Source organism: Entamoeba invadens (assembly GCF_000330505.1).
Source record: "Entamoeba invadens IP1 unplaced genomic scaffold scaff_1105074725601, whole genome shotgun sequence".
Taxonomy (NCBI): Eukaryota; Evosea; order Mastigamoebida; family Endamoebidae; genus Entamoeba; species Entamoeba invadens.
Window position 1 is genome coordinate 34,834 of NW_004191847.1, and position 12,955 is coordinate 47,788.

The 12,955-nt window shown below is 24.6% G+C and overlaps 1 protein-coding gene across 1 annotated transcript; it reads right to left on the reverse strand.

The window, feature by feature from the left end:
• Positions 1–10,173: 10,173 nt before the first annotated feature.
• EIN_327030 (hypothetical protein) lies at positions 10,174–10,866 on the reverse strand (the record flags this gene model as incomplete). Its single annotated transcript, XM_004185354.1, has 1 exon — positions 10,174–10,866. One exon carries the CDS (start codon positions 10,864–10,866, stop codon positions 10,174–10,176), a length of 693 nt encoding a protein of 230 aa, XP_004185402.1.
• Between the last annotated feature and the right edge of the window lie 2,089 nt (positions 10,867–12,955).

Sequence of the window (12,955 nt, forward strand, 5' to 3'; positions counted from 1 at the left end):
CTATCATTTATATATAAATATATTATCATTTGTCAATTATTTCTAAAAATAAACACAAATTTAATCTATAAATAATTTGTTGAATTTAAAATAAAAATACATTTCTGTGACTTATTTGTTGTGTTACTTATTTGTAATAATTAATAAAAACACTACTGTATAATAACAAATAGTGTTATTGTTTGTTTAATGTCATTTTGTACAATAAAAATATGATATTTGTAATAGTAATGATAGGTCTGTGTTAGGGTACTAATTAATTGTTTTATTCTATTATTTAAGTATATTGAAATTAACAGAACACAATCAGTTTGTCGTGTTTGTTGATAGACAATTTTATATTTATTTCTTGACTTTTCAAATATCAGTTACTTTTGAATTTAAGTAAAAAAACAAAATATAAAAACTAATTAATATAATTATTTTAATATATACAATTATTATAAACAATAAAACAAAAAACCAAAAATCGCTGAGTGAACATATTGAAATTTACTAACATATACTACCCAATTAAAACTACCACAACATAATAACATTGATATTTATTTTCATTAACAAAGCAATTAACAATAAAAATAATCCTTTTTGTTTAAACTTAAAAAATATACACATATTTTTAAATTAAATAAAATATCAATAAATAGACTAAATACTAAAGAAAAAAAGACACAATGGCTATGTATTGACTATTTTTAATTGGTAGAATAGACAGCACAATTATATTAAATATTTTAATTTTTATTTTCTTAAAAAAATAAAACAAATTGTGTGAATTGAATACGATATTAAACCTCAAAGAAATCAAAACATGGCATATAAAGATGCAAAGTTTATGTGTCACAACATTATATAAATAGTATATCGTTTCGTTTTTGATAAAAAATACGAAAAATAAAACAGAAAAAATAATTAATATTTAAAGCGAGAATTTAATAAACAAACATATCAAATTAAAAGAATGACAGCTGAAGATTATCTGACTGTTTCTCTTTATTATGTTCACATGACCAAATGGAGTTTAACAATTCAAGTACATTATTATAAGCTTGAAAAAATTACCAATATATGCAAATATATTTTAACTATGAAAAGATATTACGAAGAACAAATCAAAAATCAATGACACTTTCAATGTACCAAACATTCGAATGACAAATTAAACAGAACATGTTCAATATGGTAATAATAAGATAAAACGTGTCGAATTTGTTATCTCTTTGAGATAACAACAAAAGATAATCAAATCACACATATACACAACATTGAAGGCGGAATTTGCAAATACGCAACAAAAAATGATTAAAAATATTTTTTGCAATACACTATTATTATGAAATAGGCGCCTTCCTCCTTTAATCAGTAAAACATTGTTAGAATAAAAATAAAGGTTGTTTTTTTGTCAAACATTTAATATATTAATCATGTTGACTATTGGCATTTAACGATGGGCCGGCTCATAATAAGTCGGCAAATAATGTATATGAAAATATACATGATTATTTCTACTATCAAAATTATTTTTATCACAACAAATCAAGTAAAATCGATCAAAAAACGAACTCTGTTTACTTTAAACAATCACGAACAAAATGGGAAAGGTTTAATATACATGTTTCCACAGTAACATTCTCGTTTAGAGCTTCAAATGTTGTTGCCGACTTTGTTGACAATAATAAAGATTATTTGTGTAACACTAGCTTTTTAAGTGTCAATGTTAATGTTCTAACAGATTCGAAGTACTCAAAAGTAGTGTGTGATGGAAGTATTCAAGTTGACTGTAACGCAATTAATGTGAATGATGAAGTTTTTGTCTATCTATTAAAAACTACTTTACATTCTCTCTACGTTTCCACACAATTTATCTAAAATTAAACATCAGACACGTTCTTTTTCTCATTCATCAATGTGTTAGTTTACCATTCACAATCTCCAAATAATATGGTTTATTGCACATATATATGACTTTTTCAAGTCAATTCCATTTCATTTGTTTTTTACAACGACACCAAAAACCCAAAAGAATTCCTTCACTAAACTCAAAATTTTCTGAGTTCATCAAATTGTTTGTGTTACAATTAACTGTTCTTTCTATTTCACTATATTTGCAACAAAATCGGTTGGTCTTCATTTTATAAATCAGCAACAGCATCTTTACGTGAACTCAGTTCTTCATTAAAAACATCAGATTTTCTTCAATTGAGTTAAACATGAAAAATATCAAAAGTGACACAACATTAAAACAATTTTATATCGAATATTATTACAAACAAATCATAAATTAAGTTATTATCTTCTTCGTTTTTAGAAAAAAAATGAGTGCCACTGAAAGACATCTCAACTGGATGTCACGACTTCTTCTATGAGCTAGAACAGGATCTCATTATTTCCGCGAGTTTATTATGGCATAGGATGGCAAGGAGTGTCAGATCTCGAGCCAAGAACACTACTCATGGTGCATTTTTCATTTCTGAGATGTCGAAGTCTTTTGTTGCTTTTTTAAATTTTGATCAGGCTTACATTGACAAGAAAAATGCAGACCACTGTGCGAAAACGACAGAAAAAGGAATGAGAAATGTGTTGAACTCGTTTTCAAGTGGAATTTTCAATGGTGTTGCTGGGTTAGTGTATCAGCCTGTTGTTGGTGCCCAGTAATATGGTGTTGGTTAATTATTTGCTGGTGTCTGAAAATGAGTCATTAGTGCAATTGATTTAGAACCCAGGAGTGTTAATTAATTACAAAGTTGTGATGAAGTTGTACATCAAAAACGAGTATTTCTCACTGTAGTTGATAAGAAACACCAAATAAAACATGTACTCGGTTTATTACTTGTCACAAAGTACATGTGCTTGAGTTTTTTGAAGTAAAGCATTTCTACGTCAATCAAAACAACGACAATAAAGACTTCAAATACCCATCACTTATAATTAACAGAACAGTTGATAAGCTTCAAGTCGTTTGTAAAGCAGTGAAGTATAACCATTTGCTTAGAGAAAAAGTTCACATTCCATTGAGCTTTTTGAAAAGATCTCATAATGTGATCAAATTTAATTAAATTCATCTTCACTTCGTTTATAACTGTATGATATTATAAACAGTCAAACAATAATTTGGAATGATTTATAACAAGAGTTTTTAATTAGACATCGTGTCGAAAAAAACTTATGCCTTTTATCGGGACAAGAACTACCGCACGAATGTCCATTGCACCAGACTCATCTTTAACATTGACATTAAAAATAAATATGTAAACAGTAACATGTGATTAAAAACAGAAAACTTCAAGGAAAAATATTTTTTTATTATTTTTTATTTTTCATATTAAAAATGCTTAAATTTAATAATAAACAAAATATTAAATCGATCAAATTAAATAAAAAATAACATTACCAAAACACCCAACATAGAAGGTGACAGTGAATATCAAGTTTGTATAAACAAAATGGTTATTTATAACACTAAAGTTGTTTTGGTATTTGTTTTGGGACTTGCCTTGGAAGTAACTATTTTATTTTACTTTGAAAATCGGTGTCGAACAATGTCATTACCAAAAATAATAACACTTTAATAATATATAACTGTTGAAAATCAAAAAGATAAGAAATGTATTAATTTAATAAACACATCGAGATAAGAAGTATTAAAATTTGTCTTGCTATTAATGTTTTATTTACAAATCGTATATATTTTTGAATGAATAACACTCAACTATATTTTTCAAAGCAAAATAATATTACACAAGACAAAAATCATACAACAATCATATCATTTGAATCATTTTTAAAACAAATCATATTTTTTCGTATTGTTCGTTGTAAATTATTTATTTATTGATTATTATACATTAAAAGTTATTGTTTTCTTTTGGTTGTTTAATCTAAGTTTTAAATTACCTTTGATAAAGTTGTGTTGTTTTTGAGACATTCCCAAACATGTACAAAAAACGCAATGTTTTTTAAAAAAAAAATATTTGAAAACAGTTATAATTTATAAAAGATGATGACATGTCAACAAATAATACATATTTAAATCTTTTTCAATTATATTGTTGTGTGTTGGCAAGTTAACATATGAAAAAACAAAATAATTATTATTGCACATTTTAAATAAATAACAAAACATTACAAAACATTACTTAAGACCAACAGAAAATAGTCGTACAACAAGAAAATTGTTGTATACTCATGATTTTAGTATCAAACAAACCAAAAAATCGGGATTATTTTTCACATATAAAATATGACTAAACAATCAGGAATAAAAATTGGGGGTTGAAAAAATAAAAAACCAGAAATTATACAAAATAATACTATAAAACAATGTGAACGACTATTTTCTGCTGTACCACAGTTTTCTGGTGCTTTTTATATTCAGTTTTGTTTTAATATATAAAAAACATAAAAACACTTTATGAACAATAATATTCTACATAAATGTGTTACATTGAGTAATTAAAAGTATTTGTGGTCTAAAAGCAAATTATCACTTTTCCAAAGTGTAGAACAAAGTTTTAGTACTGGCAAATGCATACATATTTTTATAAATCCATCAACTTGTTGAAATAAATTTATATAACAAAAATATAAACAAATATATGTTTAAAGTGTTATGTTTTAATCAACAATTGTTAATTGTTATTTAACATCTCTTTAACAAACATAACTTAGCACTTTGAAGTGTTTAAATTGTATTAAAAAATGATGAATTAAAGTTATAATCAAATAGATCATAATTCGACATGTAATAAAAAGATACATCATAACAATCTACATTAAAAATAAACATATTTTTATAATTTTAACATTATGGTCAAATATGAATATTATTATTATTTACAATATGTTTAATATAAAAACTTTAATAATATAGTACAACATCATATACAACTATTTAGAAACTAACCGTATTTGTATTAAGATAATACATATAACCAATTGTTTAGAACACGAAAAATTTAAAAATTGTTTTTGTGAGTCAAAACAAATTGTCGAATTAATGATTTTATTATTTGACAAATTAATCCATGGTTATTAACAACTTGTATTTTTTAAAATTATACTATTGTTGTTTTATTGTATTAATTGTGCTGTTTAGGACACAAAAAAATATGCATTAAAACATTTTAATATTTATATATAATGTTGTAAAATTTTATATAGCAAATAACATTTATAATTTTCAAATTATGGAAAAACATATTTCCACAATAAATTAAAATGTTATAAATTTTAAGTTACAACGTTTATTAATTTAGTCATTATAATGCTAATTGTTAATTTATCAAAACGTATTAAAATTATGTTTTTTGTTATATAATACAACTATTAATGAAAAATGAATACATTTAAACATTTATTAGTTTAAGAATTAAACATAAAAATTAAAGATTATTTCAAACCAGAAATTTCCAAAATCTCAATCCTAATTACCCAAGTCACAATTTTATTACCAAAATGTTAATCATCTCGTATAAATTCTTACGTTATAATACCTCATTTTCGGCAATAATGATAATAAAAATGATTGGTTCAAACATAAATTGTAATGACACATTTTTTGATTTTTTCAATTTTTAAATATTTTACCTAAAGACAGTCTGAAAACCTTATTTGTTTTATTACTTTATTTATCGATATTCATTGGTTGGTTTTTACAACTCAAAAATTACAAGCAAAAACAATAAATTTGATATTCAACAATTTACAGAAAAAACAAAAAACAAGTTTTTTTACAACAAATAAAACGATTCATTAAGTACAAGACCTAAACAAAAAAAGATGTTAATCAATTCAAAAACATGTTAACGAACACGCATAAAACAATAAAATATAACAATAAATCAAACTAATAAAACTGATAATATTAGAAAAAATAAAGAAAATAAGATGCGTTGTGAGTATCAAAGAAAGAGAAAAATGTAATATCAAAAAGTTAAAGTATTTATAATGATAATAACAGAACTAATAACAACTAGTTAAAAATATTAATTTTATAACTTTAGTAATAGTAATGTAATAACTAGAAGTATCAATATAAATAGAATTGACATTTTAATAAGAAGCACTAAATGTCCTAATGAGCAGTTTTCTTCTTCCAAACTAAAGATCCTGGGTTCGACTCCCAGTTAGTGCATTTTTTGTTTTTTTTATTTTTTAAATTAATTATTAATTATTAATTATTAATTAATTATTAATAATTAATATAAATTTAATAATATTAATATTTTCAGACTTATTTTATTATAATCAATTTACTTATTTTTACAACACTACAATGAACACTTTTGGCATTCTTTTCATTGTAAAGTACTTGTATTTATTATTGGTTTTTATTATTGTTGAGATGTTTTCTTTGAAAATTGGTGATGCGAGCAGACACACGCTTTATAAAAACAACCATCAATCAATACAATTTTTTAAAATCAAAAACTCGCAATTATATTCTTTAGCCCAATAAGATTTTTAATTGCAAGTTTTTATATCATCTAAAAGTTATTTTCCTTGATAATTCTGTTGTTATTTAACTACTGATTTGTGAAAGAGAATCATCATAATGGAATCTAACTGAAATTAGTCACAACCTTTGTACTTTCTATAATGCAATTACTCGAACCACAATTACGTTCCACACATTTTGTTAAATTCATTTCAAAGAACTTTTCAAAAAAAACTTGTCAACTTACCTTTACCAATTAATTGTGGAATGTCAAATGTACAATTTAATGCTAAACAACCATTTACTAACCAAGTTGTAATTCTAGACGTAAATAAAAGTACTATGCTGTCAAACTACTTGACATGATTAATATGACTTTGAAATTTTGACAGCGTTTGCTACAGATTTCTTAAAAAAGCATGAAGACTTTACAACAAGAAAATCCGTTACAAATACCAGTGTTGCTTTAACAAATTATTTCACAGTTCGTTTTGAATCTTTTGCGGACACGGTAGACCTTTGACACAATCAGAAGAACAGCAACGCTCTAATCTTTGAGATGGATATGGAGAAGTATAAGAATATGTTTGTGTACTAAAGTGGTTAAAGAAATTTATAGATTTTTTGTTAAGACTGGAGAGTTTGATTAGTATATTCTTTGCTTCAAGATAGAACTACGAATAAAGAGTATTAAAGTCATCAAGATGCCCCAATCAAACTTTTTTATTTTATTTTTCAACAAAAAATTTGACAAAAAAAATTTGGATGAGAATAAAACAAAGTTATTTTATTGTCTTTATATGTTTGAGTATGTTTTTAATACAATTAATGGAAGTTCTATACTATAAATAAAAATGTTATTTTTTTGTTAAAACAAACACCACATCATAAGTATTTAATTTAATATAATATAAAAAATAACAAGAAGCATTTGTGGTCTAAGGTCAGAATTCCATTCTTTCAAAGTGGAGATCCAGGTTCTATAACAGGAAAATGCATTTTTACTTGTCAAACAAACAAGTTTATAAATATTATTATATTTGATATTAGATCAAACAAACATTGTCTATAATATATAATTTTCAGAATTAAAGAACAAAAGTTAAAAACAATCGAAAATAATTTATGTATTTTGCCAAGCTTTGTTAATTAGAACATCTAGAATAAAATGATTGAATTAAGACATATGTTTAACCAAAGTGTTTAAATATGATAAATATCAACCAATTTATTTTAATCATTAAACCAGTTTTCATCACAACCAGGCGAATTAATTTTTGCCTCTTTTTGGTTATAAAAAACAAAGAGCTAATGTTAGTTTTTCCCATATAAACGTATTTTTTAAAAAAAAGACTTAAAAACGAAAAAACATTTGATAAAATAACACTTAATCATTTTTGGGCTTCGGCATTAACTGTGTAAATTTTGGTAAACACCCGGTTGTGTTCAATACTTTCAAAAGTTAAACAGCAATATAAACTTTGAACCCCAAATGATTCAACTGTGAATAGAATTTCGAAGAGACATGTATATAGTAGAAAACTATTATCCGAAATATTAATTATGCCCTCGGGTATATCAATACATTTTATAAAATACGCAGTCGATAAAGCAAGAAGGTTGAATACTTTTATTGACTTAGTCCCTTACGCAAATTCAATTATAGTCATGAAAAAACAATTCTTGACAGTTTCTCTATTTAACATGGTGAGTGACTTTGACATCAAGATTTTTTGGAGTTGTGTACACTTGGCAAATGCCTGCCAACCAATTTCAGTCACAGAGTTGAAATTTTTATTGTATTTAATGAAATATAACAATCAAAACAAATTTCTTCAATACTCTTCAAACCATATTCTAACATTTTTTTGAAAGAGACGTAAATTTAAAAAACATCTACTTATGAGTGACTCAACATTTTGTTGTGTATAAGCTAGTAATTGTAACAACATTTACATTTATTGATAAAACTCAAAAAATGAAAAAAAAATAAAAAAGTTGTAAATATAATTTGTAAATTTGGGATATTATACAATTATGATCGATTTGTTTGTGTTTTTATTTAATATACATTTAAATATTAAATTTAAGTTTACTGATATTTGTTGTTAAAATTAAAGTTATTATACTTAAAAAATGAACTAATAAGTTATCAAAACATTGAACATTTTAAATAAACTGGTGATTATCAAAAATAATATTATATTGACTTTTTAATTTATATTTTTTTTAATAAAATAACAACGTTTAATGTTGGATTCACAATGAATGTTTTTGTTTGTATAATCGTTTTCTAAACGTTGTCTTTTCTCCAACATCTTTTCTTGGTCTTTATATGGTGATCATGGAATATATTGGGAATTTTTTTGAAAAGCTAGATAATCATTGTTTCAGTTTTTAACCGTTTTTATGAATTATTATTTAATTCCCGTTTTTTAATAAATTTGTTGTGTATATTTTTTAAAAGTGACAAAGTAAAAAAACTCTAGTTTTAAGACAAAGACTATTTTTTAAATAACTAAAATAATTTAAATCAATTAATATAATTAATTAATATGAGTTATAAATGACCCATAAAACTAAACGAGTTGGAACACAACGATTCTCTTTGGTGTAAATTGGACATTGTCAGTCAAATTTCCCGTTTCAGCAGTGTATGCAGACTTGGTACATTTACTTCCCTCTTTTCCTTTTTTGTAAATTACAATATCACTGGTACCGTCATTTGGTCCAAATACAAATAGTTCATTATAAGAGTTACTATACAAATCAAAAGCTTTTGAACTCAGTCCGCTTTGAATTCCAAATTTTTTATTTTGTGACACCCCATCTCTTTTCAACGAAAACAGAAAAGCCGAAGACGAAGAAGTATAACCATTACTATTAATTATTTTGTCGTATACAACTACGCCAAATTTGTTGTTCTTATCATCTTCAATTAAAAAGAGCAAATTTTGCTGTTGAATGACTTTTTCATTGAATGTGGAATTGTTGATAGACCATTCGTCTTTGTTGCTATCAAAAATGACAGAAGAAATATTCTTTCCAGTTAATAATTCAAGTCGTTTCTTTTCCTTATTAGTGATGTTATTTTTTTAAACATATTTAAATTTAGGTCTTTAAAATCTTTCAACTTTTTCTTCTGCACCAAAAATGCGTTTTCTTTGGATTTAAAATCTTCTTCTAATAATTTTATGTTGAGATCTATCAAATTGATATCGTCATCTTCTTTATTGTCGTCAAGTTTTTCTTGAAGCATTTGAAGATCGTTTATAATTTTGTTTTTTCTTTGGACTTTTTCATCAAGGAGGTCAAAAGCACTTTCAGCCAAACTGAGTCGCTCTTGGAGGGTCTTTGTTGCGTCGTCGACAAACGCTACATGTTTATCTATTTGAGAAAAAATGGTTTTGATGATGTGCAAAAGGTGATGATGTCGTTTGCGAGTTTTTCCATTTAGTGTTTATAAGTTGTTTATTAATTTAAATAGTAACTAATATATATTTATCTAGAATAGTAAAATTTACTAAATAACTTTAACATTATTTATGTAATTAAGTGTGTTATTGTAATAGTTATAATAATAGTATACATATTAAATATCCCAAATTTGCTTTTTTACAAACTATATTCAAAACAAATACAATTTGTGACTGATTTAATTTATAATTATGATACAATTATATTGTTTTAAATAACGACAAATTTTTTGAATAAATAATTAATACTGAAACCATGACTTATTTTTGAATGTTTGATTCGATATTTTGTTCAGGTATATCATCAAAATCAAATTCAAACTTCTTGAGACCCCAATTGACATCAATCTCACCCATATCATCACATACAATTGATGGTCTAAACCTTCTTCTATCATATGACACAGCCAACAAGAAGTGCCCATTCTTTGTGAAAAATATCATTTTCTTATCAGCCAAATACCCACATCCCATGACATCTCCATTCTTAATTCTTTCAGTTATATTTTCTCCTGTTCCTTTCATGTTGTACATCTTCCCGTCATCCGAGTGCATTCCAACAGCGCCTTCTTTCCACCCAACACGATTTCTACATATTGGAAGATTCAAATTAGTTTCTGAAACGCCCATTGAGACTACCATAGAACGTCCAATATCTTTTGCCACAATTTCTTGTAAAGCGACTTCAAAGTAATAAATTGGAGTTCTTTCAAAAACGACTGATGTTTTGGTGTGCTTCACAAAAACGTGTTCTTTGCTGCGCCAATATCCAGTTGTGTGTATTGCCTCTTTGCCATTTGTCTTCTTTGTGAATGTGCTTTTTTGTTGTACAAACGACATTTCTGGCTCGACGTAGAATTGAAGTTTTTTAAATGTTTTCTGAAGCTTTTTGAGAAGCCTGGTAAGTGTAAATGTTGTGTGGTTCTCAATATCACAGGTGTTGGTGTGGAACATGTTGCTCAATGATTCAATAGCTTTGTCATCTGCGTTTTTGCTGAATGTTGTTTCTTTGTGATCAGAAGTATATTCACTTTGTTTTACAAGTGTAGATGGTGTATTTAATACAACAATTTTTAATTCGGCGACATCTTTCTCAAGTGTGGATATGCGTTGGTCTCTCTTATAAAGTTCGTTTGAATAGAATGCCATACATTTTTGCACTTGTTGACTTAACTGGGATATCAAGTCATTTGTTTCACTCATTGTTATATGGTTGTTATAAGATTATTATTGTTTAATAATAAATTATCTTATTAAACCATTTGAAATAAGAATTATTAATAATGTTTTGTGACGAAATTAGTCAAAATAACATATTGATGTTGAAAAATGAAAATCAAAACCGAATTAGTATTAATCAATCAACTTTTAATGATCTTTTATTTTAAAAACGATATTATTTGTAATTAAAATACAAACAGTATCAAGTCGGATTTGATTGATACCAAACATTACAACATTGTTAAAATTAAATACAAACTGAATAGAATTCGTCTTTACAAACAAATAATTGTAATTATCGTATAGATTGTTATTATATATTGTAGTTTCAAAAGTCAAATCATCACTATGACAATGAACTGATTAAATAGTATATATTAAAATTACAAATATATAATTAAAAAATATATCAAATATCTTTTTGGTCATCTATAACAAAAATTAGTGTTTCAAATAATAAAAGTTGTTTTTTTTATACTAAGCTTAAATGATATATTATGATAATAAAACAACATGATAATAACAATTTTGAGTTTTTTTTTCATAATCTTTATAAATATAAAAAACGTTTTTTAAGTCATTAATAGACTGGCCAACTGATGACCATTGTTTTCAATTATGCAGAATTTTTAAAGCAACGTTTCTTTTTGCCTAAACCAAAGTTGACCACACATATAACCGACTTTTGCTTTTACAAATAAATTATATAAAACTAATTATTATTTGGAAGCAATAAACAAAAGTTAAATAACATTTTATTTATTTCAAATTTTAAAAAATAAACGTTTTTGGGAACACATGATTATTAAATATTATTTTTTTTAAATTATATTTGTTGGTATTCAAAAAATATAAATCTGTATGAACCAAAAACAATATAAATTTACCAAGAATATATTCTTTAAAAGTAATCATCTTTTTAATAAATGATGTGATTTATAAATTATTTTCAATAATCATTTTCATTAATATTATCTAAATTGAATATAACAATTGGTTTTACAACATTATTAAATACATAATCATTGTGCAGTCAATTAATTACAATGATATAACAGTAAAATGTATAATGATTATGATTTGTAACTTTTATTTCAAAAATATAAATTAAAGGCTCATCAATTTAAAATATAACGTTATGTTTATTTTTTGTAACTGTTAACCACTTATATGTTTAAATCATTGTTCATTCTCAAAATAACGTTTCAATTAAAAAAAATGCATTGTGATTATAACAAATGAATAATAACGTGCAAATTTTATACTTTTTATAATTTGGGTTAAATTATCATGATTTAAAATTCACACAAATTGTTTTAATCATGATTTCCAATTCATCTGATGTTACAATTGTTTATTATGTTAAGAACTTCATTCTTTAAAATTACATGTATTTTATTTTTTTGTACAAAATATGAAATAATGTTTAACAATTTTTAAACCAATTTACAAGTTTGTTTAAATATATTATCCCATTTATTGTTTATCTTTTGTTTTTGAATATCATGTTGTTGGTAATTTGCTTTTGAGAAAAAAATTCGATTATCATTTTTACACATAACAAAAAATGCCAAAAACATCAAGTTGTACAGATTTTAGAATAATTTTTTTTATTACAAAAATGAATATTTGTTATATTTTGCTCATATAATTTTAATACTTCATTCTATTTATTTGTTTTATTATTTATTAAAATAACGAACTTTTGAGCTGAAATATATAAATTAAAGCATTTTTTTATTTCGTTTGCACGTATAATCTATATGACTAAATTTATTATTGTTTACTAGTTAAAGTAAAAAGAAAAGTAACAAGTCAAAAT